This window comes from Triticum urartu, chromosome 2 (genome assembly GCF_003073215.2).
Source record: "Triticum urartu cultivar G1812 chromosome 2, Tu2.1, whole genome shotgun sequence".
In the NCBI taxonomy this organism is placed as follows: Eukaryota; Viridiplantae; Streptophyta; class Magnoliopsida; order Poales; family Poaceae; genus Triticum; species Triticum urartu.
In genome coordinates, this window is record NC_053023.1 from 700,137,804 (window position 1) to 700,165,356 (window position 27,553).

Sequence of the window (27,553 nt, forward strand, 5' to 3'; positions counted from 1 at the left end):
GGTAAAACCTTTCTTAAAAATAGGTTGATTCGTCCCGAGCGCTCGCGAGCAAGACGCGTGCTAGAGGTATGTATAGACCACTGTCATTGTGACATATAGCCATTAAACTGAAATGGACAGTATGTTTAAACAAGAATTCAATCTGAAAGGATCCAGTCCAAAAAATAAATCACAAAAACTTGTTCTTGCGATGTTTGCCCGGGGTGCTTCTAGACCTCCCTCCCCTATTTATCTCTGTTCTAAACAGAGACAGTGTGCAAGAGAATAGTTCGATGTCTGTGGGTATCCGGTTGCTTGACCAGGGCCGACCTCGTGCTTCTTGGGCCTAGCGAGCCATGAACTGCTGTCAGTTAGCATTACGACCACCTCTGGCATGGTAGGCCTGTCATTGGGCATTGGTTGAACGCAGAGAAGCCCGATCTGGATAACCCTGGATAGATCCAACGAGAGCTGATGGTTAGGTTCAGCCACCTGCGAATCAAGAAGGGCCTTGATTTTTCCTTTGTTCCAATACCTCCATGCCTGCAACAAACACACATGAGATATTTTTTAGATAAAGGTAATTTCATTCAACAATGTGGTGTGATACTGTACAGTACAGTACTTACATCAAGAAGAAACGTTTTTGCGGAAGTGATCTTTTTGCCAGAGACTATCTCTAGCAAGACCACTCCAAAACTGTATACGTCACACTTGAGCGTCAGGTTGCCTTCCCTTGCATACTCTGGAGCAATGTATCCCCTTCATAAATCACAGACATGTCAGTCGGCTGAAATCTTAAATGCGGAAAAATAAGGGAGCATTTGAAATTGTAGGTTTAAACCATACGGTGTTTGTACTAATGTTGGGTTCGTCTGATCATCAATAAATAGCTTTGCGGTGCCGAAGTCCGCTATCTTAGGCTTTAGCTCGTGATCCAAGAGTATGTTCGGCAACTTAAGATCTCTGTGGATGACTTCCTTGTTGTGAAGGTACTCAACACCTATCGCAATACCACGGATTATCTCTAGCCTTTGAAACCAAGTCAACGATGGACGGGGTGATGAGTTTTCTCCTGTCAAGTAGTACAAATTAATAGGTCCATGTGCCAACGCACAGATGAGAGAATTAGCAAATAAATATATTTAGTCTAACACAATTGTGTGTTCAAGTGAGTATTGAGTAGTACCAAATATGTAGGGGCTCAAACTTTTGTTGGGCATGTACTCGTAGACTAGTATCCACTCGTCTTCTTCCTGGCAGTAGGAAACTAGTTTCACAAGATTTATATGCGTGACCCTTGACATCACCTCGACTTCTCTTGTGAAGTCATTCTTGCCTTTTTCCGTACGGCCAGATGGTCTAAGTCTTTTTACAGCGACGACATCACCATTTAATCGGGCCTGATGATTGTGCAACAGAAATACAGTCAAGTCAACCAACAAAAGTTATCCCAACTTACATTGGAGGAGTAATAGTAGTATATATAGAGAGGAATTAAAGAAAGAACATACCTTGTAAACCACGCCAAATCCGCCTTTGCCAATGATATTGCTATCAGAAAAATCGTCTGTGGCCGCCTTTATAGAAGGCAGATCTACTGCAGGGACACATATGCCGGCTTCGGAAAATTCTTCCGTGGCTTCAATCATAGTAGATGGATCAGCTGCAGGGACCGACCCGACAGTCGAAGCACGATCTCGACGACTAGCAGCGGGGTCGGTAGCATCTGAAAGACTCTGACCATATGAGATGTAGTACAAAGCTAGACAATTTCCACACGTTGCTGCGGAAACACTAAGAGACATGTAGGTATGAAATATTATTACTGCATCATAACAGTCGTTTTGATAAGTTAGCAATTTAATGGTTCAAGGGATTTTCTAAAAAAATAGGTTCAGATTTGATATTCCTTTTTATTAATTTCCGTAAACGTATCTTCGAGAAGTCTAGTAGCATTGTAGTTATAAGAAAAAAATATTTTAGTATTTACAAATGGACGACACACCATCGAATACTTGTATGCACGTATTGCCTTCCTCATTTCATATTTTCACTCTTTAATCCACCATAACGATCAATTGCTACCACCAATTCTAGTTAATTTTGTATATACCACATGAATAAGGTGGCATGCTAATGACAAATTATGATGTGGCAGACATGCATGACTAGTGGAGATGAACTTTTGAAGAATGTAGGATGCCCCGTGCAAAAGACAAAACAAGTTGGACGACAAATTTTTGGCGTTTCTCCATTGATGAAATTCTAATCTTGACAAGTTGGATGCTACATGAAGAAATGCTCCCGAGAGCCAAAACACCATGCCCATCTTCTATTCAACTATATAGTAGGTTGTCCTTCTTTAAGGCATGTGATGTCGTCGGCAGCTAGCGGGAAAACAGGAATCACAGTAGTGTTCTTATATACTCCGTATGTTTCTTTTTACTCCGTGTTTTAGGTTTGTCTACAATCAAACTTGTAATGTTTGATCAAGTTTATATTTGAAAATATCAATATCTACAATACAAAATAATTATGATATGAAAATATGTTCCCTCATAATCTAATGATATTGACATTGTATTATGAATGTTAATTGTTTTCTAGAAACTTGGTCAAACTTACAATGAGTTTGACTTGGCAAAGTCTAGATGCAGACAAAAAGAAACAGAAAGAATATAATATATATACACTTTGTAGTTGAGAGACACAGTAATATATTGATCTACATAAAACACACTAATCAATGGGTGTGTATAGATTGACTATTCATCATACATGGTGCAGAATAAGCTACTCTTCACCCGATGTAATCTTATGATTGTTTCATAAATAACTTACATTTGAAATACAGATAATTACATTCATATTGATTAAATACGTAAAATTTGACATAAGAAAACAAAAATACAGGTCATAAGCCTATAAGAATTGTATTTTATGTATATTTTACACGTAATTTGTACGTTCGTAATTTTACGTAACATAAAACATTTTTTGCAACAATTTTATATTTTCTTACATTCCCTTTTTACATAAGAAATAAGACAAAATTTACAGAACGTAAAATTATGGTGCATTCATGTGAAAATAGAGGGTGTGAAAAATAATTATTCCTCACCCAGAATGACAAAATAGTCAACCCCTGTGTGTGTGTGTGTGTATAGTATATTTGATACCTTAAAAATAAGAGCGTACATACATACCCTCTTTGTTTGGAAAGAAATCATTGCTAGAAAACAATAGTATATTTGTTTTTTGGAAAGCAATCAATGACCGTTGATGGTTGTAGTGCATGCAAACAAATTTGGAAAGTCATTTTGTCGTGCATTCTACATCATGCACTACAAATGTGAGTTGCCATATAATGGGTCTAGGTGCCCCAAACAATTTACCTATATATATATATGTATATATATATATAATATATATATATATATATATATATATATATATATATAGGGTCGCGCTATTCGTCACCCTGGGTGAGGAATAGTTATTCTTCACCCCCCTCTATTTTACCATCAATGCACCGTAATTTTACGTTCCGTAAGTTTTGTCTTATTTCCGACGCAAAAAGAGACCGTAAGAAAATATATAATCGTCGTAAAAAATATTTTATGTTATGTAAAATTACAAACATAAAAACATAGTCTAAAATACACATAAACTGCAAATTTTCTTGTCTTATGACCTATGTTTTTATTTTCTCATGTTAAATTTTACGTAGTGAATCAACATGAATGTAACTATTTGAATTCCAAACATAATTTAATTATAAAATGATCATAAGATTATCTCAGGTGAAGAATAACTTATTCTGCACCCTGAGTGATGAATAGTAACACTATATATATATATATATATATAATATATATATTAGGCTTCAAGTGCTGTTTTTGATATAGCTTACCACCCATGCCAAGTGGTATATATATGAGAAGCAGTTTAACTGTACCTATAGGTGAATTGTTTTGTCGCTGCCCGCCATATCTCCAGACCGCAACTATGATCAACAGACAAACAACAAGGAAGACTAGAGCTCCACCAATAACCATCGCATATGGAAACGAATGATGTGGTGCATCACCTGTGAGCAAAGTAGTTTCGCATTAGAACGAGTATTAACAAAAGAGCCCATCTGTTGCATCGGAAAAAGAATACCACACTCTCCTAACCTAGTAATCATGACTCAAGACTCCAGTAGGTCCACATCCTTTATTTTAAAACATAGCTTTTCATCTGTATTGCCACTTATCCTCCTTCCCACCCTCGTCGACGGTGGTTCAATGCTCACACAATTAGAACGTATTTAAATGTTGTTAATCCTAAGGCGTCTCTCTCTCGGCACAAGATGAGAAATCTACCTTTTCAATGAGGTTTTTGCGATGCTTGCATGCATGGTTATATATGATTTCTTTCGTCTTCAATCCTGGTCTTGCTGGTATGTTTTCAATCCAGGTCGGCACCGGTATGAAAGAAATACGTATCATGCCCTACTTATTAAGGTTGCACCCTAAATAGTTATTTTTAATGGTTAGCAGGTAAAATAATATCATATTCAGATTCTACACATTTTGCTAATAAAATTCCATATATAACATGTTAAAGTTGGAGTTTGGATTTAAAAAATATGGATATTTTTAAAAAGCATTTGATTTCCACTGTGGGTTGATTAATCCAAATACCAGGGGCTATCCTGCAAAAGCGAAAATCTGACTTAAATTTGACATGTGTCATGATTACCAGAAACATCACAGGGTTTTCTGCAAAAATGAAAATCTGACTTAAAACTAGCCTGCGGATTGATTAATAGAAACATCAGGGGGTTTTCTGTAAAATAACATGGCGGACAAAGAATACATATTTCTTTTATTAATAGGTATAAATAATAAGATAATATAAGTGGGTTATAAAGATTTAAATAATTGTTTTCTTAATTGAAAGGAAGAGAAGAGGTAATAGAAGAGAAGCTCATTTAGATTAAGAGCAACTCTAGCACATACCTCAAATTCTCATACCACAGAATCTATTTTCAGTATACTGCAAAATGTTTTACAGTATGGCATGTGTTCCGCGCCAGAGCAGATACCATAAAATCGCTTCGGTTCAGATGTGCAGCCCACTTGCTAGTAGCTAAATTTACAACATGGTCCTTGAAAAATAGCACAAAGCACCCTCAAAACAAAAACCAAATAACAATTGGGTCCCTAGCCATAGCCCACCGTGTCTCTCGCCGCCCCAAGGCCACCCGATGCTCAGCGCGGTGGTCCTCCATGACACACGGTGGTCAACAGTCCACTCCACGTGCGCGGCAGGCCTCCACGACTACGCACCCAATGCTCTTTGTGTCCCTCAACGATGACGCACTCCACGCGCGTGGTGACCCTCCAGGACGGCCTAGCCAGGGCAGACGACGGTCAGCGCGCGCACACACCACATCCTCCACACACACTCTAGTGTCACGGTTGTGGTCGTGGCTACGGGAGGCAGGGCGGATGCAGACTCGATTCCGGCGGCACGACCGGGGAACTAGATGCAGGAGGCTCCGGCTGCTCCATGGCGACGCGTGGCCGGCCGAGGGAGGTGCTACGGTGAGCTGCCGGCGAGGCTAGCGGCGGCAGAGGCGCAGGGGCGAACGCGGTTTCTCCTAAAACCTCCCTCCCGCCAATCATTTTCTAGTTTAGTAGGAGGTGGAAGAAAAAGCCCTCGAAAACTGAGTTCATGGCACGAGTGTTCCCTGATATGAGAACCCAACTAAACTAGTTTCATTTTTGCAGCCCAGTCATGGCATGGACCACCCGAGCTTGCTCTCGGGCAAGGGCACGAGTGTTCCTCCTCTTTGAGGCAGCCTAGTCATGGCATGGACCACCCGAGCTTGCTCTCAGGCAAGGGCACGAGTGTTCCTCCTCTGCCGCTTCTGAGGATGTGTGAACGGATGGCTTCCTCTTTCGTGACAGCGCATGCTCCGCCTCCGCCACATCAGCAGTGAGCTGGGCCTCACGCATCCGCGCCCTCTAATTGTTACGGCGAACACCAATCCCTATAACACTCATATACCGGCAGACTGGAGAGATGGTGTCGTAGACGGACCTCGAGCTTCCAGCACTGCCAGATCCGAGCGCTAGTTGCGCCGTCACAATGGTTTCGCGACAGACAGACTTCAACATCGGCCGGACGCACTCCTCCCGGGAGAGGCGGACGGCCATAGCCTCCTCCGGCACGCATGGGAGGACGCCCCAGACGATGGATCGACAGTCGTCAGAGTCAGATCCACTGCCCAGCATGCCGGAGAGGGCCAGAAATCATCGGAAGGGAGCTTGCGCGCGAAGTGGAGTGGAGTTATTAGGATTTGCTTCAAGGAGCAGATGAGAAAGACCCTTGACATTGAGTTGGATCTCATTCTTCTTCCCGGTTAGCAACGGGGTTATCTAACTTCACTGGCTCATCTACTTCTACGTATGTGGGATGGGGGTGGTCCAGCATGGACCGGATTCGATGTGGCGGATGCACCCATGCCTCCTCATATCCACTTTAGATTTGGGCCGGATATGTGGGTGCCGGTCAGTCCGGGCGTTTGGGGCCGGTATGAGGCGTTCATCTAGGTCAGGTTTTATTGACCAGTCAGTGATGGACTATCTGCCCGGACATTTGGGGCTGTTATTAGGCGTCTGTCTGGTTCGGATTTGGCTTGTCAGTGACCGAGCCGTCCGCCCGGGAGTTTTGTGTGTGTGTGTGTGTGGGGGGGGGGGGGGGGGGGGGGGGGGGGGAGGTTGTAGATGCTCTTACACAAATGTTGAGTCGGTGACCGACCACTGATATTTCACTTATGTGAAGCAAAATTATTTAACCACCCACTATAATTGAAATTGTTGTTTTCGGTGAAAATAGCGAGAGGAGGAGGTTGTACGCACCTAGTTCAGACTTTGGCAGCCTCATGTACAAAGCCTGCCCTCCATCCACGTAGCGTAGGTCGGTGATGTTTCCTGTCCAGATGATGCACCCAGCGACAGCACCTACCTTGATATCAGCAGGGGCATAGGCCACGCAGGAGCAGTTGGCAAAGCACCTGGCCCTGCACTCCTCCACCGTGGTGCTCGCATCCACCGATGCGTTGAACGTGTCGGGGAGCTTCACGCCCTGGAGCACCATGAACCCGTCCGTGCTGCTGGTGCTGGCGCCCTCGTTCCCTTGGGCGCAGTCTAGCGCCGCACTTCGCCGGCATCCACCCGAGTTCTCCCTCAGGTCCCACTCCGCGGGGGACGCCGGGGTGAAGCCCCTGGGACAGCTGCAGAAGGACGTCGAAGGAGCGTTGGCGTTGCAGAGGCCGAACGGCCCGCACATAGCGTAGGCGTCGCAGACGTCCCTCGGCCCCTTCAAGAAGGTCTCCCATCGTTGCGCGCTCGCCTCCCATACCAGCCGCTTGACAAAGCCGGTGGACGTCGCCACGATGCGGGAAGGGGGCGTGCCGGGTGTCGCCGTGTACCCGAAGGTTACCTCCCCGTCGTTGATGGTCACGACGAACTTGAACATGCTGGTGTAGCTCGCGTCCTCCGTGGTGCCGCTGAACCGCAGTCCGTTCCAGGGCCCTGTGCGGTAGACTTTGGTGCTCCCGTCCCAGAGGGTGTTATCCGGAAGCCCGTTCACCTCCGTGACGAACCGATAGGCCGGAGACGGGTCGTCGGCTGAACGCCACGACGAGAGGTACCACTCGGACCCTGTCCATCGGTTCTTGCCCATCTTCATACCAGGAAGCAGCGTGTCGGACAGATAATCGAACGATTGCCACACGGTGGTGTGGCCGGCTTGTTCACGGATGACCAGGTTGCCGGATTCAAGAAGCTGCGCAACCCTAGGAGCTGCCCTCGTGGTGGAGTTGGATGTCCATACGGTCTGGCCTGAGCCATCAAGCAGGAGAAGGTTTCCGGTGTCGCTGAACACCAGAACCCCCGCCGTGCTGTTCAGGGGCCTTTCACGGTTCGCCACCCAGCAGACGGTGGTGTTGGACACGGAGAACCATATCCCGAGGTATCTGTTGGTGGACACCCCGGGAGAGAAGAAGCCCAGGATGAACGACCCATCGGCTGAGACCAGCGTGTTGCCGTCGGTGATGTTGCTGCCCTCGTTGAGCAGATCGGATACGCCGGTTACCGAGGCTCCAGGAGACAGGAGCAGGAAGAGGAACAGGGGAAGAGTAAGACCGAGATGGTCTCTGGTTACTTCCATTACGGCGTACGAGTATGATTGACGGCAAAGATAGGTCCCCAACCATTCTGAGGTTGCAAGACGAGAGTGATAAAATGTGCTCTCGTAGGCTGGCGCCGGAAAGTGATGTCCGCAAACTGACAAGCAATCATTCCTTGCGAGATCCCCAACCATTCTGAGGTTGCAAGATGAGAGTGATGATATGTGCTCTCGTACATATGTGCTGGCGTCATTGCCGCTTTGTGGTTTAATTAAGTATATAAACACTAATCTTTTTTTTGCGGGGAATATAAACACTAATCTTAATCCGGAATAAAACGGGCATTACAATGTCAGAATTAGTGTTTAAAATACATGCTACAACCATGGTAGAGGTTTGAACTTGTCAAAGAACAAGATGTACTCCAAGGTTAAAAAAAAAAAAATACTCCAAGGAACAAGATGCATCTTCAATGCTGCCACGAAGGTTCATTGTCGGCAGTGACGCAGCTAGGAGGCAAATTTGACACATTTGACCTGTGGACGAAATCAAATCACAGAATGAACTGCTCGTAAAACTATTTCATGCGGCTAACCTTTTTGTGTGACGCCCGACACAAAGGCGCCACACTACACTGTGCAATGCCTCACAGATAGGCGCTACACGTCTGGCCAGCGTTGCACCCAGACTGCCTAAAAATTGCTAAGTCATTGTGTAGAGCCTAAGAGCTAGGTGCTGCACTAGTGATTGCACTACAAAATGAAGCGACCACTAGTGCAACGCTTAGAAGCTAGGCGCTACACTGTATAGTGTGGCGCCTAGCTCTCAGGCGCTGCACACCGACTTAATAATTTTCGGATCACACGTTAGCGCCTATCAGTGAGGCGTTGCACAGTGTAGTGTGGCGCCTTTGTGTCGCTGCACACCGACTTAATAATTTTCGGATCACACGGGTGCGACGCTGGCCAAGCGTATAGCGCCTATCAGTGAGGCGTTGCACAGTGTAGTGTGGCGCCTTTGTGTCGGGCGTCACACACAAAGGTCAGTCGCGTGAAATAGTTTTACAGACAGTTCATTCTGTGATTTGATTTTGTTCATAGGTTAAATTTGTCAATTTTGCCCAGCTAGGATTGGTCCAAGCCCTGGGCCAAGCGACACATAAACGGTGCAAAAGAAAAGAAAACATATCAGGTGCACCGTCGCCACGCCGCCCCCACCCCCTCCCCCCATGTTTCTGAGTTCTGACCTACCTACTGACGTAATTGTCTCTGAGACAAGCGTGTTGCCGTCGCTAATATTGCTGCTCCCGTTCAACAGATCAGATACGCCCACTACTGAAAGAAATGGTCTTGTCGAGTTCTTCCCTATTTGCCGAGTTAGAAAAATGGCCGTTGACAAGTTCTTTCCTGCCGTGCGCCGGTTACAGAAGGCCTAGCTCTCGGAGAAAGGAGCAGGCAAAGGAACAACAGAAGACCGAGACGTTTTCTGGTTGAGAAAGGTGTGGTAGCTCCCGGGTGTCCCTAACAGAAAACAAGATAAAAAAATTCTGAAATTTTGCGTCATCGAATATGCTCAAACATTTTAGGCACATGCAAATTTTCATCAAGAAATACCATATAGAAAACAGCTTTGCTAAGTCTCAGTCGACTGGACTGAGACTTTGTTATGTCTTAGTCAATGGTACATCCCTTTAATTCTGTATGGAGATTCGTACATTTTTTCTTCTTATATGCTATGTCACCTGACTGAGACTAGGTTAAGTATCGGTCGACTGAGACCTAGCCACACCCTTTAGAGAAAGGTGTACACATGAGAAAAAAAATTGTGCTTAAAACTGTGAGCACTCAAATTGCTTACTTGTATAGAGCTTCTCGATTTCTTTTGCATGAAATCTTACAAGCACCTACAAAGTTTGAGTGTATATGATGTCACAAAGTTTTAGATTTTTTTATTTTCTTCTCTATTTTTAATTTATTGTTCATGGGGTGTACCGGTGTAGGGACACAGGAGTTGAAAAACCACTCTTGCCTCCGACTCCAAGGGACGACCCTATTGTGCTGGTCATTTTCATGGGTGACCGTGTATGTTAACTGGGTTATGTGTGCCGAGTCTACTATAATCTCTATTCTTAATAAAGCAGTTGATAGGATTGCGTTTATGGTTTTTTTCGTCTATTTTTTTCCGTCTCACCTCCGACCACCACCCCTTCACATTGTTTTTTTTCATCGTCTAATAAAAACTTTCTTAACTAGCCACTTTCTAAACGAATAGGAACCGATAGCACGTTATCAAACAATGAAATCAAGTTTCATGACAATCAATGCTAAAATCTTAACTTTCCTAATGCATCGATCCTTACCTTTCCTAACAACCAAATCTTCTAGTATTAAAAGAAAATTGGTGAATGATAATTCATCATTCAACTCTTCCATATAATGGTACATTGTGGCCTTCCCACACTTATCAAAATAATTAATCGCACTTACCAAATCTTCTACTCGTAATGCCTCAGTTGATAGTCTTGTCTCACTCTCACCTTATCCCATCACTCCTATTTTTTGCCCACCACTTCTATGTTTCACCCGTCTTTCACAGCGGCCAACTTGGGCCGGCCCATTAACTCGTTCCTTGACGCACCACCCCGATTCTGCTCCTCGTGTCTCCTCGACGCCCTCACTCATAGGGTTCCTCCAGTTGCATCGCCACCGTTCAACTCCTCCTTCCGCTGGCCAGCCACTGTCGCGCACAACCCTAGAACATCAGGTGAGATCCGCCGCGGCCACCCACACTCGCAAAACGCGTCCGGGGCACCAGGGGCCATGCAGACAACAGGGAGTGGGAGAAATCCGCCGTTGTGGTCGTGACCTCGGCGTCCCTATCATCCTCGGCGCCTTCTCCACCCTCAAGCGAGCGGTGGGGGGCTGCGACCAGAGTTTTGGATTTCGTCCGAAATCCATCAATTTTGTCAAGGCCCGGTATAAATATAGGCCGGCCAAAAAATTCGGCCCTTTTTGAACTTCGGCCCGTTCCATGGATCCACCGTAGGTCGCTGGTGTCCCCGATGGTATAAAAGTCCGTACTGAAGCCTCCCAACCCAAATTTCATCATTTCGTCCTCCACTTCCGTTTACAGCGCGGCGACGGCTGTTGTCGACGGAAGCTGAGCGAAGCACGGTAGCGCCTCCTCCTCCCATGATTCTCCTCCGGCAGTCCACATCCTCCTCATTCTCCTACTTCGCATCCACTTCTCCTCTGGCAGTCGACAACCTCGTTCACTTCGCATCTACTCATCACCAAATGTCTGCTCAGGCAGCGATAGAGAACGAGATAAAGGCCGGCGTTGGAGCTGCAACACTACAATGCCAGGCCTTTATCATTTATATCGCTTCTTTTAGCTTGATGACAATGAAAGGCCTAGCTTGTTCACTACTTTTCAGATTGATAATTCTGGAATTCGATGATTTTGCTTCAGTTTCCCCCCGGTATACGTTTTTGTTCTGCTTGGTTCGGACCTTTTTGAGAAATTCCGTTTATTTTCGTTCAAATTTCGGCCATTTTTCATTCAAAATTTTAAATTTTAGTTTATGCATTTCGTCCGAGTTTTTCAGAAAAATTAGCGAAAAACTGGATTTTACCTTTTTCGTTCAGCCCGGTAAAAAACCAAAAACGAAATCCAAAATCTTGGCTGCGACTGGCCTCCATTCCAGATATGTCCGCCTTTGATCCCGTATCCTCCCTGGCTCCCTACCTCCACCACTATGCAGGGGTGCGCAGTGGCGGAGCTAGCATTTGACATCAGGTCACTAGTAAAAAAACTCCCCATTCGTCCCGGTTGATAAGGACATTTTGTCCCGATTTGTGAACCGGGATTAAAGGGTCGTTACTAATGCCCTAACCATTTAGTCCCGGTTCTTACACGAACTGGGACAGATGTGCCTCCACGTGACCGGTGCGCCGAGCCCAGGCAGGAGGGCCTTTGGTCCCGGTTAATAGCACCAACCAGGACTAATAGACATCCACGCGTCAGCATTTCAGGGGCTGGGGTTTTTGTTTTTTTTTTAAAGGAGGGTTGGGGGTTTAATTTAGGTGTTTCATATATTGTGTTAGCTAGCTAATTAATAGAGAGAAGTGTCATCACTTATGTCCGTGCTTGGTCGACGCTATATATACGTATATATAGAGAGGACTAGACACACTAGCTAGTAAGCAAATGAAGAAAACAAAAGATCGTCATGAACATATGCATACAGAGAGAAGTGATATCGACCACCTCTCCTTCTCCGAGAGATTGGTCGAACAACAAATTTTCGTATATCTATCCGACACTACCGGCTACATATATACAATAATTATCTCTTACAATATAATCTCCTAATTATATATGAACACAGAGTCCACATAGTATTCTCCGTCTTCAGCGATCACGTGGTTAAGGAAGAATGCCGCCAATTTCTCTTAAATTGCTCGCATACGATCTGGTGCTAGGAGTTCACCCCGCATCCGAAACATCTAATTTAAACAAAAAGATCAATATATAGGCACTATTCTAATCCCAGAATAACTATTTGGATCACAACAGCCCCTATATACATATATAGGCTCGCGAAGATGCTCCGAACTCAACCGCACTGCCCCGTCCCGCACATACTGCACCATCTCTCTGCCCCGATCCAGACGACCACCTCTCTGCCCCGATCCTCCTGACCACCCACCGCCGACCTGGCTCTGGCGAGCCACCCGCCGCCGGCCCCTGGCTTTGGCGCCACCCACGGACGCCTCGACACGCCACCCGACACCGCCTCCTGCCTCCGGCGCTCTACCCCCGCTGCCCCCACAACCTCGACGCGCCACCCTCCTCCGTCCCCGCGGCCTCGACGCCCCACCCTCTCCCGCCACCACGGTCTCGACGCGCTACCAGCCGCAGACCCCCTGGATCCGGCTGCGCGCCACCGTTGACGCCCCCAAGTCCCCCACGGCCCAGACGCGCAAATCCCCCACGGCTCCTCGGACCAGAAGCACCTCCTGCAGCGATCCCCTTAGCCTCGCTGTCGCTCCCACCCAGACCCGGATGCATCTCCTGCAGTCGTCCCCTCCCCCTGGCCCCGACGAGCCTCCTGCCGCCCCGCATCCCCGACGCGCCTCCAGCGGTCGGACCTCCAGAAGCAGAGCAGACCCCATGCTCCTGCAGGTCAACTGGGACTCCCACGGACGGTCAATCTCCACTGGCGCCCTTGCATCGTCTCTTGCATCGCAAAAAGTCCTTCTCCCCCTTTAAACTGCCAGCGATGGCAGCGGTGTCCGGGTTCAGTCTTGCTCGCCTCCTGACCAACCACCGCCTCCCCATCCCTCCGGGCGACCTGCAGCTGGGGGAGGTCTCGAACTACAGCTGGAGGAGGTCTCAACCTGCAGGTACGTATGGCTGAAAAGCTTGAACCTTACGGTGGATACTTGGTCTTCTACAAACAGTTGGGATTACAAGAATACATGTAGTCACAAATTGTCATCAATGGTGGTATCTTATCTCAGGCGATGATCTTACTAAAAGTTCAATATGAGCTCAAGCACGTTAGCTAGCTAGGCTTTGAGCACCATCTCCATGGATCGATCGCCTTGACTGAATGACCCAACCACGTTAATCAACAGGAAATAGGCGAGAGAGAGAGAGAGAGAGAGAGAGAGAGAGAGAGAGAGAGTCTGTTTTACATACAGTGTACGTTAGCTCTGGCAGAGAAAATAAATGTTGAAATTCTTGCACCGTTGTGCTAGCTAACACAGCTTATTATTCATTCAGTGATTTGCACAAACACTTCACCTGGAAGTATTGACTTGCAGCTTATCGCGTCTGCCGCTGCCGCCAAGGTCCACATACAGTCGATGCTGCGGCAACCACCCCCGCCACTGTCTGTTGCCGATGCGTGCAACCACGTTCAGCCGCCCACTGGACGTGGGCACAGAGGCAGGGCCACGCCGAGGGAGCTCGAGCTCCACCACCCGCAGCCGCTTCCCCTGCAGGTTGTACACCCCACCGACCACACCATCTTCTTCTCCTCCTCTGTTCTCTTGCCTCTTTGCTTCTGAAGTTCAAGATGTTTTAAAAAGGTTGGTATTTTTGCTCTCTGTAATGTTCAAAAGTTTGGTACTGTAATTTGTTTGGATCCGCAAAGATGTAATCTCAGCAAGGTTGGACTATGTTAAAGTAAGATATTACCAACCAAGAAAAAAGAGAAATTTGGGTCTATGATTTCCCACTATATTTGCCCCAACTTGTGTTCTGATATCATTTGAAAAATCCAGAAGTTTAATGATATAAAATATATAAGTTCTAACTCCACAAGATGTATGTTTGGAGAATAAAAACAATAGTTAAGTGAACCCACTTGCAGAGTAAAAAAGAACATATAAATTTGCATTACGGAGTTACAAAAATTCAGAGCCAAAAACATATAAAAGTTCATAGCAGGCAGTGCTAACAACGTTCAAATTTTTTCCCTTTGTTTCCGGTTGCAGCGGAAAAACAAAAGGCAGAAGTTCAAAGATGAAATTTGAAGAAGGAAATATGCAACAATCAAAGAAGTGGCGGTCTCATTACAGAGAAGGAGAATGCCTTACGATCCAGCCGAGTTGACTCCTGCCATGGGCACTACATAATTATCACTGGATGCCCATGGTCACCGGTGCTGGATAATTAGCACTGAATGACTTGCAATCGAGAAGAAAGTTGTGCCCATAACCCGTGGAGATCTATCACGTTGTGCAGTTGGTCGTGATGTCTCCTGGAGCTTCAATTTTATGACCCTGATGCATTTTCTTCTTTTTTGATGTGCCATTTGAAGTATAAATTATCACTAGATGCCCAGGCGTGTGCACAGTATGTGTTTGTGTTAGTTCCGGACAGGTTCCATCATGTACTAAATGGTGATGGATAGAGAGATCCATTATTCATTTGTATAGAAGTTCAAATTTAAATAAAATAGAGGTTCAATGTTTATGAAAGCTACTTTAGTAATTCTTTATTAAAAGTGTACTCGTGTTGTAGGTGGAAGCCGGGGCATTTGTGTGTGTGTGAATAAAATGGATAAGTTCAAGTTAAAATAATGGAAAAATTGTTCTCTGTTCTTTGCAGTAAAAATGTATCATGTATTGGTTAGTTTCCCAAACTAGTTGCTCTCTGGCGCACATTATGTTGCTGCTTTCCTTCTCCTTCATGAAACTATTACAGAAAAAATAGAGCATAGAAGTTGAATATTAAAAGCAAAAAACAAGCACACATTTCTTGAAGACAAAAAAAGGTTGATGCGAAGTTCATATTCTCTACTGCGGATAGTTCAATATGTTCGCTTATGGCAAAACACAAACATTGGGTATACAAAAATAAAGAGGCGAACATACAAAAAAATACGTGAAGTTCAAAATTTGAAAATAGAAAAGTCTGAAGTTTATTAAAAAAGAACAAAATTTATTCGTTCTAAAAAGTAAAATAAAACGTTCAGGTTTAAATACCACAACAGTTGGATGTTCATTAAAATACTCCTAGCAAAATAAAAAGTAGGAAGTTCAATTTTAAATAATAGAATATTTGATGTATATTAAAACCTTGGATTTTTCTCGTTATTAAAAGAATAAAACCAAGAAGTTCAAACTAAAATAATGGAGTAATTTAATGTATATAAAGAACTCAAATTTTCCTCATTACTAAAAGAATAAACCCAAGAAGTTCAATTTATAATAGTAGAGTGAATTGATGTTTTTACAAAACTCGGATTTCTCCAATTACTAAAGAATAAACCAAGAAGTTCAATTTATAATAATAGAGTAGTTCAAAATTCAAATAACTCGGTTTTCTATACATAAGCTTTTCCAAACAGTATTATCATACCACAGCCGCCGGCCCGTGCGCCACCGGCTGTGGCTCCCATCTCGGCTGCACCGCACCGCCACGTTGCACCTCAGGGCGCCGAATATGGTAAGGAACCGAAACAAAAGTAGAGAGAAGTTCAAAGTGAAAGCAACCCGCGGTTCAACAACTACATGGAGTGTGTTTCATATACGAAAAAAAATAATAAAAAGACTTTAGCTAGAAGTTAACGTGGTCGGCCCAGGATGTACAAATATTTTTGTAAAGGAGGTTCGCCGTCTATTTACTTGTGCAAAAACACACAAAAAAGTTGTGCAACTCCAATGAACGGGTGAGGAATTATACCAACAAAAATACGTTACCGAAGTTCAATGTGAATACAACGAGCGGTTCAACTATTATACATAATGTGTTTTCAGTTGAGAATAAAAAGAATACAAAACTAAAAGCCTAAAATGCTTGTTGCGAAGAGTTCAGGTGCTCCTTCCTGCACGGTTCAAAAATTATATTACGAGACTCCGACCTTCAACTTCATGTTAAAAAAGAGAGGCAAAAACAACATCGTGTTTGTCATTTTTAAAATTGTTCTCAAACGGCAACGAATTTGTAACACATGTCTACATGAAAAAGGGGCTCCAATTCATAAGCTTTCGAACGGTGTATTATATGCTACATTATGATGTATGATTTAAAAGTTTCATGTATACAAATTAAAACACGTTTTTATGTATTAAAAAGATTCTTTTGAACCGTCACGACTATGAAAAAATGATCAACACGTAAAAGTTGCATGTTTTCAATAGCTTTCCATTGGTATAACATTTGCTCAATGCAAGTAAGTGGTTGGGGAGTTACGGGTAAAAAGCTACACGTGAAAAGCAGAGTGAAGTTCAAAAAGAACTGCTCCAGAAGTTCGACCTCTTCACGAAGTGCATTTTCGGAGACTTCAGTTTTTCCGATGAAGGCAACGCACGATCTCAGAAGTGCAGGTTGATAACTGTCAGAAGTTCACGTACTAAATAGTGTGCATTTTGTATTAAAAAAGAATGAAAATGCAAAGCCTAAAGTTTTGTTGCTAGAAGTTCAAGTGCTCGTCCGAGAAAGTTCAAAAATTCTTGCGAGAGAGGTTGAACAAAAATACGTGACAGAAGTTCAAGGTGAAAACAACGAGAAATTCAATACTGCAAGGAATGCATTTTAGGTGAGAATAATAAGTATAGAAAAATAAAAGCTTAAAAGGTTTCTTGAAAGAACTTCAAGTGCTCTGTCTGGGGAAGTTCAAAAATTCTTGTGGGAGAGGTTCACCTTGTATTTCCATGTTCAAAAACACAAAAAGAAATTTTTTTGGCGTTTAAAACAATTCTCTCAATCCACAAAGAAGTTTAGTTATAATTTGGGAGCAATTTGATTTCAAATAGAAAATAAAAAATTTAAATTATAAAAATGGAAAAAGTTCATGGACTACATGGTGTGTATTTATATGAGAAAAATGAATTAAAAGGCAAGGTTAATTTTTTTGTTGTTATAAGTTCAAGTCCTCGGCCGGAGAAAGTTAAAAAAATTATTGTGAGAGAGGTTTGTACCAAAGTAATATCATTTGTGTACACTGACGAATGGATGAGAAAATTGCAAACGAAAATACGTCACAGAAGTTCAACATGAAAACAGCAGGAAGTTCACCTACTACACTGAATGAATTTTAGATGAAAAACTTTTAAAACCATCGCGAGTATGAGAAAATAATCAACACGGGAAAGTTGCGTGTTTACAGCAGCTTTCCATCGGTATATCACTCGTTGAATTCCGAGGAGTGGATGGAGAACTATGAGTAGTGGATGGAGATCTGCGAGCAAAAAAAAGCACGTCCAAAATAGAGTGCAGTTCAGGTAGACATGCTGAGAAGTTCAGGTTCTTCACGCGGTGCATTTTCGAAGAATCTGTTTCGCAATAGAGGCAGAACGAATGATCCCGCCATTTTTGAAATTACTTGAAAACGGCTAAGAATCAGAGAAAACCATCAACATGAAAAAGTTTCGCATTTTCCGTAGCTTTTCAATGGTATATTATTTGCCCAATTCTGATAAAGTTTGTAGAAATTACGGTGAAAATAAGTTTTTTGCCATTTTCGAAACTGACTTAAAACCGTAAAGAATTGGGAGAAACAATACATACCAAAAAGTTTTGCATTTGTTCAAGCTTTCCAACGCCATATCATTTGCTGCATTCGGACGCATGATTAAAAAATTAGCTCGAAAATACAAACTCGGTAGGACTTGGACCATTTTCTAAATTACTCTTAAACCATTCAAAATTAGAAAAAAAAAACTTTCAAGATGAAAAAGTAGCGCATTTTCATAAGCTTTCCAATGCCATATCATATGCCTCCATTGGATTAGCCGTTTAAAGATGACATCGAAAAAACGAACGCAGCTGTTCGGTTTACGAAATTTTACATTTTTTCAAATTACTCTTTAACCATAGGGAATTAGAGAAAACTTTCAACATGTGGAATGAGTTGTTTTGCAGCTGCTTTCCAATGCCATATTATATGCCTCATTTCGACAAACGGTTGAGAAATGCGATCGAAAATATGATTCACGTTTTTTGTGCGAAGAAAAAACGGTTTTCAAAACTGCTCTTAAAACCGCTTATATTTTGCCAAAAATTTAAGTTGGGTCATGATATTGGGGTCCATAGCTTTCCAACGGTATATCGCAAGCCCCATTTGGGCAATGTTGGCGGAAGTTCAACCTAGTTCACAGGGAAGTTCAACGTACTACTAGCGGGGCAGGTCAGGTTGTGATCAGAATCCGTGATCAGAATAGTGTTTATATATATATATATGAATAAATGAAACTCAACACAAATGATGGTAATAAAATAAAATTGTGAATATTATTGCTTACGCACTTCATATTGTTCGTCACAGTACCCCCGTTCATAGGCCGTGTGGCGGATGGACTCGCAAACGTAGTATCCACAGAAATTATTCCCTTGTTCCTGCCACAACCACTTTACAAGAAATAGAGGTCAATCAAACTGATAAGCAAGCATGTCAAATGGTATTGATGAAACTAGCGCTTGAATCACTAGGAGATGCGCGGAACATGTTACTATAGTACTTACTTTCGGGTGTCTAAATTGCAACTTCTTCGGCAGTCCCGGAGCTTTTTTGGTGAATTTTCTCCAAACCCTGCCAGACAAAGAAAACAATTACTTGATATCATGAAATGAACAAAGTTGCTGATAAGGTGGATAATGATCGATTTGACTTACTTCTCGAGCATTTGAGTCATGTCCGCATAGTCCTTGGGATCTTTTCGTGTCTAAGACGGTTACTAGTCCCTGCTCAAGCTTAATCTCTAGGAGAATATAGTGGAAGCTGTGCATGCATGCATAACTCATCAATTACATTACTATAACCTGGACTAATAAGGGAAACCGAATATGCACAAGACAGTAACACTCACTTGAAGTTGTAAGGAAAGAGTATTATATCTTTGTTTTCATTTATTACCAACGATCGTAGCAAGTTGGCCTCGGTATCTTCGGCACGATATTTAACCTCAGTTGCATCTATGAGATTTGTGTTAATGAACCCAATATCACCGATTTGTCTTTTCTTCAATTCGGCGATCTTCAATCTGCATAATATAGTGAGGATAACTATAAATACATGCAATGAAAGAGCTGACCTATATAGAGAGACTTAATGACAGAAGTAGTACTACTTACAGACAGTAGCAAGTGTTCGTTGCTTTATCGAGGGCCTTTTGATTGAAAAGCTGGAAGAACTCCTCAAATGGAACATTCAACAGTTCAATTCCAACAAGGTCATGCTCCTCTCTAACTCTCAGCGTCAAAGTATTCCTCCCCCAGACTCTCTGCAGGTTTTCATGTACCAATCATGGAATCTTCGCATCATCGTTGTTAGAGATCTTTCATCTTTGACGAGAGGCTTCCCGTACTCGTATTTCTGTTCCTCCACCTCCAAGAAATCATAATGTACATCGTCGGGCAGGTAATCTCCAAGATTTCTATAACTGGGCACCATCCTCGGATCATTAGCGACGATGTCGCTAGACACCTTGAGCGGGGGGCACGATTGGTTCGCTTGTTCGCCGAGCTGGGCAATTTTTTCCCAGCTCGTCGTTCTTTTATCCTTTGATCACTGACAGTACTTCCCAACCACTCCGCTTCAACAAATTTCTTTGCAATAATGCGATCATAGTTGCCTTTCGGCGGAGACTTTGCTGGTTTTTTCAGGGCAGCCAGAGTGCGCTTCGCTTTCACCGGATCTACCTTCTCCTCCGGAGGTGGATGTTTCTTTGGTTTCACCCCTTCAAAGAAGTTTGTCACTTCGGCTCGCGCGATTTTTGCGTTCTCCTCCGGGGTCCTCTCGTATGGTAACTTCTCTGGAGTCTTCAGAGAAGGACCGAATCTGTATTGCCTCTCGCCTCTGGCTGTACTGCTAGACGCCGGCAGAGCAGATGGAGCGGATGCGGCCGTCTTCTTTCCTTGCTTACGAGGCGGAGGAGAAGGACTACGACGCGTTGGAGCAGCCGAAGCGGCGGCAGGTCTCTTTCGCCCTTGCTAACGAGGCGCAGAAGGAGGAGGCTGGCTGCTCGGGCGCGCCGGCGCAGGCGGAGAAGGAGGCGGGGTGCCGCCACGCGCTGGAGAAGGAGGCTGAGTGCCCTGACTCGCCGGAGGAGGAGGAGGAGTCCAGTTCAGAAGCTTGATGAGCTCCTTCCGCCATAGGCATGGAGTCAATAGACAAGAACCCACCCGAGTCTCCCCTTCACCGGTAGGGTAGTCAAGCTGGAGGTCCTCAAATCCCTCTGTTATTTCGTCCACCATCACCCTGGCATATCCTTCTGGAATCAGACTACAGTGAAAAGTTGTGCCGGGTTCAAGAGGTCGAACAGAGCCGACAGCCGCCTTGACTTTGAAGTTCTGCCATTGCGTCATAAGGTGGCAATGTTGAGACTCCGTGATAGCATCCATGGGGTAGCTAGCAGGAGCCGTCAAGACATGCTCTGGCTGAAGCAGCTCGGTGGAAGCCACGCTGCTTCTCCGTTGAGATGGCAGGGTAGCTTCGGGGGTAGTTTCGGCAGGTCGCTTGCTGCGAGCTACTTCTCGTTCCTCTAGTGCTTGAACCCTTTCGTGCAGTGTCTGAATTTGGGCATGCTCCACTTTTTTCCTCCTCTCCTGGCATTTGTAACCGCCTGCGTCCGGAAAACCAGCCTTCCATGGAACGGAGCCTGGCGTGCCTCGTGTCCGTCCAGGGTGCTCAGGATTCCCGAGGGCCATTGTGAGCTCGTCGTTCTCTCTGTCTGGAACGAACGTCCCTTTCTGCGCTGCATCGATATAGTGCTTAAGCCTCTTGACTGGTATGTTCATTTGCTCGTCCGTCCAAACGCATTTCCCTGATACAGGGTCCAAGGTTCCGCCAGCCCCAAAGAACCAAGTCCGGCAATGGTCTGGCCAGTTCATTGTCTCTGGTTCGATCCCTTTATCAAGCGGATCATTCTCAGCCTTGGCCCACTTAGGCCGGGCTTTGAGGTAGCCACCTGACCCCGCGCGATGGTGAAGCTTCTTCTTTGCAGCATTTTTCTTGTTTGTCGCCGACATCTTCTTACTCTTTTCCGATGTCTTGTAGGCCACAAATGCGGGCCAGTGATATCTGATCTTCTCATATCTGCCGATGAATTCTGGTGTCTCTTCTTTGTCGACAAACATTTTCAGCTCATTCTTCCACCTCCTGAATAGGTCTGCCATCTTCTTAAGAGCATGAGACTTGATTAATTGCTCTTTAACTGGATTCTCCGGATCCTCCTCTGGCGGTAGGGTGAAATTTTCCTTCAGCTCAGTCCAAAGATCATCTTTCTGCATATCATTGACGTAAGACACCTCAGGGTCTTCGTTCTTAGGCTTATACCATTGTTGGATGCTGATCGGGATCTTGTCCCTAACAAGAACCCCGCACTGAGCAGCAAATGCTTCCTTTGTCCGGATGGGTTCAATCGGCATGGTATCGCGCGCGATTGCTGTGATCTCAAACCTTTCATCCAAGCGCAACTTTTTTTCGGGCCTCGTCTCTTTACCGAAGTTGTGCTCGATCCGGAGGGCTAGAAAAAAGAAGAATTAGACGAGAGTTAATTAATATGTGTACATACCAAAACAATGAATGCATCAATTAGCTAGTCATCACAGGCTTAACTAATATATTTACCTGGCCGGACTCTGTTCGGTCACCGGAGCCGTCACCACGGGCTCCTTCTTGCACCAGCATTGGGTCACCGGAGCCATCATAATCATGTCTTTCCTCCTCCATTCTTCGATCACCGTAGCCTGCTTCTTCTTCACCATGTTCTGCTTCCAGACCATCATTGTCGTTAAGATACGACATGACATCACCTCCGGCTAAGATTATGTCCCCCAACACATGTTCTTGTTCCTCGTCTCGTCCGAACTCCATTGTTTTTGCAAATATTACAACATGACAATTATTACACAAACATGACAGCAGGTGGATATATTAGTGGCAAACGTAGACCTAGCTTATTCCGGGTTTGGGGTGGCCTCGGCAACGCTTCAAGGGTAGGGGTGCGGCGGGAGGGGGTAGGAGACCGACATCGTTTTTTCTAGGGTTTGGGTGTCCTCGAGAGTTTTGGTCGAGCGAGAGGGCTGGGGGGTGCTCCCGTGGTATAAGTTATCACGGTCGAAGTTATCCGGGAGGGGGTTATATCGACAACGTCGACATACTGCTACGTCTTGAGCTTGCGTTGGTTTTCCCCGAAGAGGAAGGGATGATGCAGCAGAGTAGCGTAAGTATTTCCCTCAGTTTTTGAGAACCAAGGTATCAATCCAGTAGGAGGCCACGCTCAAGTCCCTCGTACCTGCACAAAGCGATAGCTACTCGCAACCAACGCGATTAGGGGTTGTCAATCCCTTCACGGTCACTTACGAGAGTGAGATCTGATAGATATAATATTTTTGGTATAAAGATGCAAAGTAAAAGTAAAGGCTAAGTAAAAAAGCAAAGCAAGATTAAAGTGATGGAGATTGATATGATGAGAATAGACCCGGGGCCATAGGTTTCACTAGTGGCTTCTCTCAAGAGCATAAGTATTATACGGTGGGTGAACAAATTACTGTTGAGCAATTGACAGAATTGAGCATAGTTATGAGAATATCTAGGCATGATCATGTATATAGGCATCACGGCCGTGACAAGTAGATCGAAACGATTTTGCATCTACTACTATTACTCCACTCATCGACCGCTATCCAGCATGCATCTAGAGTATTAAGTTAAAAACAGAGTAACGCCTTAAGCAAGATGACATGATGTAGAGAGATAAATTCATGCAATATGAAATAAACCCCATCTTGTTATCCTCGATGGCAACGATACAATACGTGCCTTGCTGCCCCTTCTGTCACTGGGTAAGGACACCGCAAGATCGAACCCAAAGCTAAGCACTTCTCCCATGGCAAGAACTACCAATCTAGTTGGCCAAACCAAACGGATAATTCGAAGAGACTTGCAAAGATAACCAATCATACATAAAAGAATTCAGAGAAGATTCAAATATTATTCATAGATAGACTTGATCATAAACCCACAATTCATCGATCTCAACAAACACACCGCAAAAAGAAGATTACATCGAATAGATCTCCACAAGAGAGGGGGAGAACTTTGTATTGAGATTCAAAGAGAGAGAAGAAGCCATCTAGCTAGTAACTATGGACCCGAAGGTCTGAGGTAAACTACTCACACTTCATCGGAGAGGCTATGATGATGTAGAAGCCCTCCGTGATGACGGCCCTCTTCCGGCGGAGCTCCGGAACAGGCCCCAAGATGGGATCTCGTGGATACAGAAAGTTGCGGTGGTGGAATTAGGTTTTTGGCTCCTCTTCTGATCGTTTGGGGGTACGTGTGTATATATAGGAGGAAGAAGTACGCCGGAGGAGCAACGAGGGGCCCACGAGGTAGGGGGGCGCGCCCCCCACCCTCATGACCGCCTCTTTTGTTCCTTGGAGCAGGGTCCAAGTCTCCTGGATTACGTTCGGTGAGAAAATCACGTTCCCGAAGATTTTATTCCGTTTGGACTCCATTTGATATTCCGTTTCTTCGAAACACTTAAATAGGCAAAAAACAGCAATTCTGGGCTGGGCCTCCGGTTAATAGGTTAGTCCCAAAAATAATATAAAAGTGGAAAGTAAAGCCCAATATAGTCCAAAATAGTAGATAATATAGCATGGAGCAATCAAAAATTATAGATACGTTGGAGACGTATCAGGCATCCCCAAGCTTAATTCCTGCTCGTCCTCGAGTAGGTAAATGATAAAAAGAGAATTTTTGATGCGGAGTGCTACTTGGCATAATTTCAATGTAAATATTCTTACTTGTGGTATGAATATTCATATTAGAAAGATTCAAGACAAAAGTTTATATTGACATAAAAAATAATAATACTTCAAGCATACTAATAAAGCAATTATGTCTTCTCAAAATAACATGGCCCAAGAAAGTTATCCCTACAAAATCATATAGTCTGTCTATGCTCCATCTTCACCACACAAAGTATTTAAATCATGCACAACCCCGATGACAAGCCAAGCAATTGTTTCATACTCTAACTTTTTCAAAACTTTTTCAATCTTCACGCAATACATGAGCGTGAGCCATGGATATAGCACTATAGGTGGAATAGAATGGTGGTTGTGGAGAAGACAAAAAGGAGAAGATGGTCTCACATCAACTAGGCATATCAACGGGCTATGGAGATGCCCGTCAATAGATATCAATGTGAGTGAGTAGGGATTGCCATGCAACGGATGCACTAGAGCTATAAGTATATGAAAGCTCAAAAAGAAACTAAGTGGGTGTGCATCCAACTTGCTTGCTCATGAAGACCTAGGGCAATTTTTGAGGAAGCCTACCATTGGAATATAGAAGCCAAGTTCTATAATGAAAAATTCCCACTAGTATATGAAAGTGATAACATGAGAGACTCTCTACTATGAAGATCATGGTGCTTCTTTGAAGCACAAGTGTGGTAAAAGGATAGTAACATTGTCCCTTCTCTCTTTTTCTCTCATTTTTTTATTTAGGCCTTTTCTCTTTTTTTTATGGCCTATTTTTATTTGGGCTTCTTTGGCCTCTTTTATTTATTTTTCATCCGGAGTCTCATCCCGACTTATGGGGGAATCATAGTCTCCATCATTCTTTCCTCACTTGGGATAATGCTCTAATAATGATGAGCATCACACTTTTATTTTTCTTACAATTCAACAATTACAACTCGATACTTAGAACAAAATATGACTCTATATGAATGCATCCGGCGGTGTACCGGGATATGCAATATGACAATGATGAATGTGTCATGATGAACTAGATGGTAGAAAGTTGCATGGCAATATATCTCGGAATGGCTATGGAAATGCCATAATAGGTAGGTATGGTGGATGTTTTGAGGAAGGTATATGGTAGATGTATGATACCGGCCAAAGTTGCATGGTATTAGAGAGGCTAGCAAGGGTGGAAGGGTGAGAGTGCATATAATCCATGGACTCAACATTAGTCATAAAGAACTCATATACTTGTTGCAAAAATCTAGAAGTTATCAAAGTAAAGTATTACGCGCATGCTCCTAGGGGGATAGATGTAGGTTTCATCTACTAATGTTCCTATTGAGAGTGAACAACAGACTCCTATTCAGCAGCCTACTGTTCAGGTGGAGTATGTTATTGATTCAGGTGATATATCTCGTAATGAAATTGTTGATGCACATGATGAACCCGTCGTTAATGATGATCATGTCACTCCCACTCCAAATCAGCCTATTGTTTCACCCAGTTGGAATCTTGCACGTGACAGAGTTAGACGGGGTAGTAATCGTTGGGTTTCGTAGTAATTTCAAAAAAATTCCTACGCACACGCAAGATCATGTGATGCATAGCAACGAGGGGGAGAGTGTTGTCTACGTACCCAACGTAGACCGACTGCGGAAGCGCTGACACGACGTAGAGGAAGTAGTCGTACGTCTTCACGATCCAACCGATCAAGCACCGAAACTACGGCACCTCCGAGTTCGAGCACACGTTCAGCTCGATGACGATCCCCGGACTCCGATCCAGCAAAGTGTCGGGGAAGAGTTTCGTCAGCACGACGGCGTGGTGACGATCTTGATGTACTACAGCAGCAGGGCTTCGCCTAAACTCCGCTACAGTATTATCGAGGTATATGGTGGCAGGGGGCACCGCACACGGCTAAGGAATAGATCTCAAGGATCAACTTGTGTGTCTTTGGGGTGCCTCTACCTCAGTATATAAAGGAGCCAAGGGGGGAGGGGGCGCCGGCCAGGAGGAGAGGGCGCAGGAGGAGTCCTACTCCTTCCGGGAGTAGGACTCCCCCCCAATCCTATTCCAACTAGGATTCCCCAAAGGGGGAAAGAGGGAGAAGGGTGGCCGGCCACCTCTCCTAGTCCTAATAGGACTAGGGGAAGGGGGGAGGCGCGCAGCCCTTGTGGGCAGCCCTTTCACCTTTCCACTAAGGCCCATGAAGGCCCATATGGCTCCCGGGGGGTTCCGGTAACCTCCCGGTAACCCGGTAAAATCCCGATTTCACCCGGAACACTTCCCATATCCAAATATAGGCTTACAATATATCAATCTTTACGTCTCGACCATTTCGAGACTCCTCGTCATGTCCGTGATCACATCCGGGACTCCGAACAACCTTCGGTACATCAAAATGCATAAACTCATAATGAAACTGTCATCGTAACCTTAAGCGTGCGGACCCTACGGGTTCGAGAACAATTTAGACATGACCGAGACACGTCTCCGGTCAATAACCAATAGCAGGACCTGGATGCCCATATTGGCTCCTACATATTCTATGAAGATCTTTATCGGTCAAACCGCATAACAACATACGTTGTTCCCTTTGTCATCGGTATGTTACTTGCCCGAGATTCGATCGTCAGTATCCAATACCTAGTTCAATCTCGTTACCGGCAAGTCTCTTTACTCGTTCCGTAATACATCATCTCACAACTAACATATTAGTTGTAATGCTTGCAAGGCTTATGTGATGTGTATTACCGAGAGGGCCCAGAGATACCTCTCCGGCAATCGGAGTGACAAATCCTAATCTCGAAATACGCCAACCCAACATCTACCTTTGGAGACACCTGTAATGCTCCTTTATAATCACCCAGTTACGTTGTGACGTTTGGTAGCACCCAAAGTGTTCCTCCGGCAAACGGGAGTTGCATAATCTCATAGTCATAGGAACATGTATAAGTCATGAAGAAAGCAATAGCAACATACTAAACGATCGGGTGCTAAGCTAATGGAATGGGTCATGTCAATCAGGTCATTCAACTAATGATGTGACCTCGTTAATCAAATAACAACTCATTGTTCATGGTTAGGAAACATAACCATCTTTGATTAACGAGCTAGTCAAGTAAAGGCATACTAGTGACACTTTGTTTGTCTATGTATTCACAC

General features: G+C 44.3%; 2 protein-coding genes across 5 annotated transcripts; one reads left to right on the plus strand and one right to left on the minus strand.

Moving 5' to 3' along the window:
• Positions 1 to 83: 83 nt before the first annotated feature.
• Positions 84 to 8,208, minus strand: LOC125538013 (receptor-like serine/threonine-protein kinase SD1-8). The gene is made up of 7 exons (XM_048701322.1): positions 6,897 to 8,208; positions 1,494 to 1,765; positions 1,169 to 1,382; positions 829 to 1,051; positions 609 to 741; positions 310 to 522; positions 84 to 107 (listed from the first exon to the last, which is right to left on the minus strand). The coding sequence occupies exons 1-7, from the start codon at positions 8,206 to 8,208 to the stop codon at positions 84 to 86; spliced, it is 2,391 nt and encodes a 796-aa protein (XP_048557279.1).
• A 4,594-nt stretch (positions 8,209 to 12,802) lies between these two features.
• LOC125534204 lies at positions 12,803 to 15,159 on the plus strand. 4 transcript variants are annotated; one of them, XM_048697481.1, is made up of 3 exons: positions 12,803 to 13,575; positions 13,958 to 14,265; positions 14,674 to 15,159. In XM_048697481.1, exons 1-2 carry the CDS (start codon positions 13,452 to 13,454, stop codon positions 14,242 to 14,244), a joined length of 411 nt encoding a protein of 136 aa, XP_048553438.1. In that variant the 5' UTR covers positions 12,803 to 13,451; the 3' UTR covers positions 14,245 to 14,265; positions 14,674 to 15,159. The 4 variants fall into 4 exon arrangements, with proteins under 4 accessions (XP_048553438.1, XP_048553440.1, XP_048553441.1 ...); XM_048697483.1 differs by having other exon boundaries at positions 13,958 to 14,178; XM_048697484.1 differs by having other exon boundaries at positions 13,999 to 14,178.
• Positions 15,160 to 27,553: the final 12,394 nt, after the last annotated feature.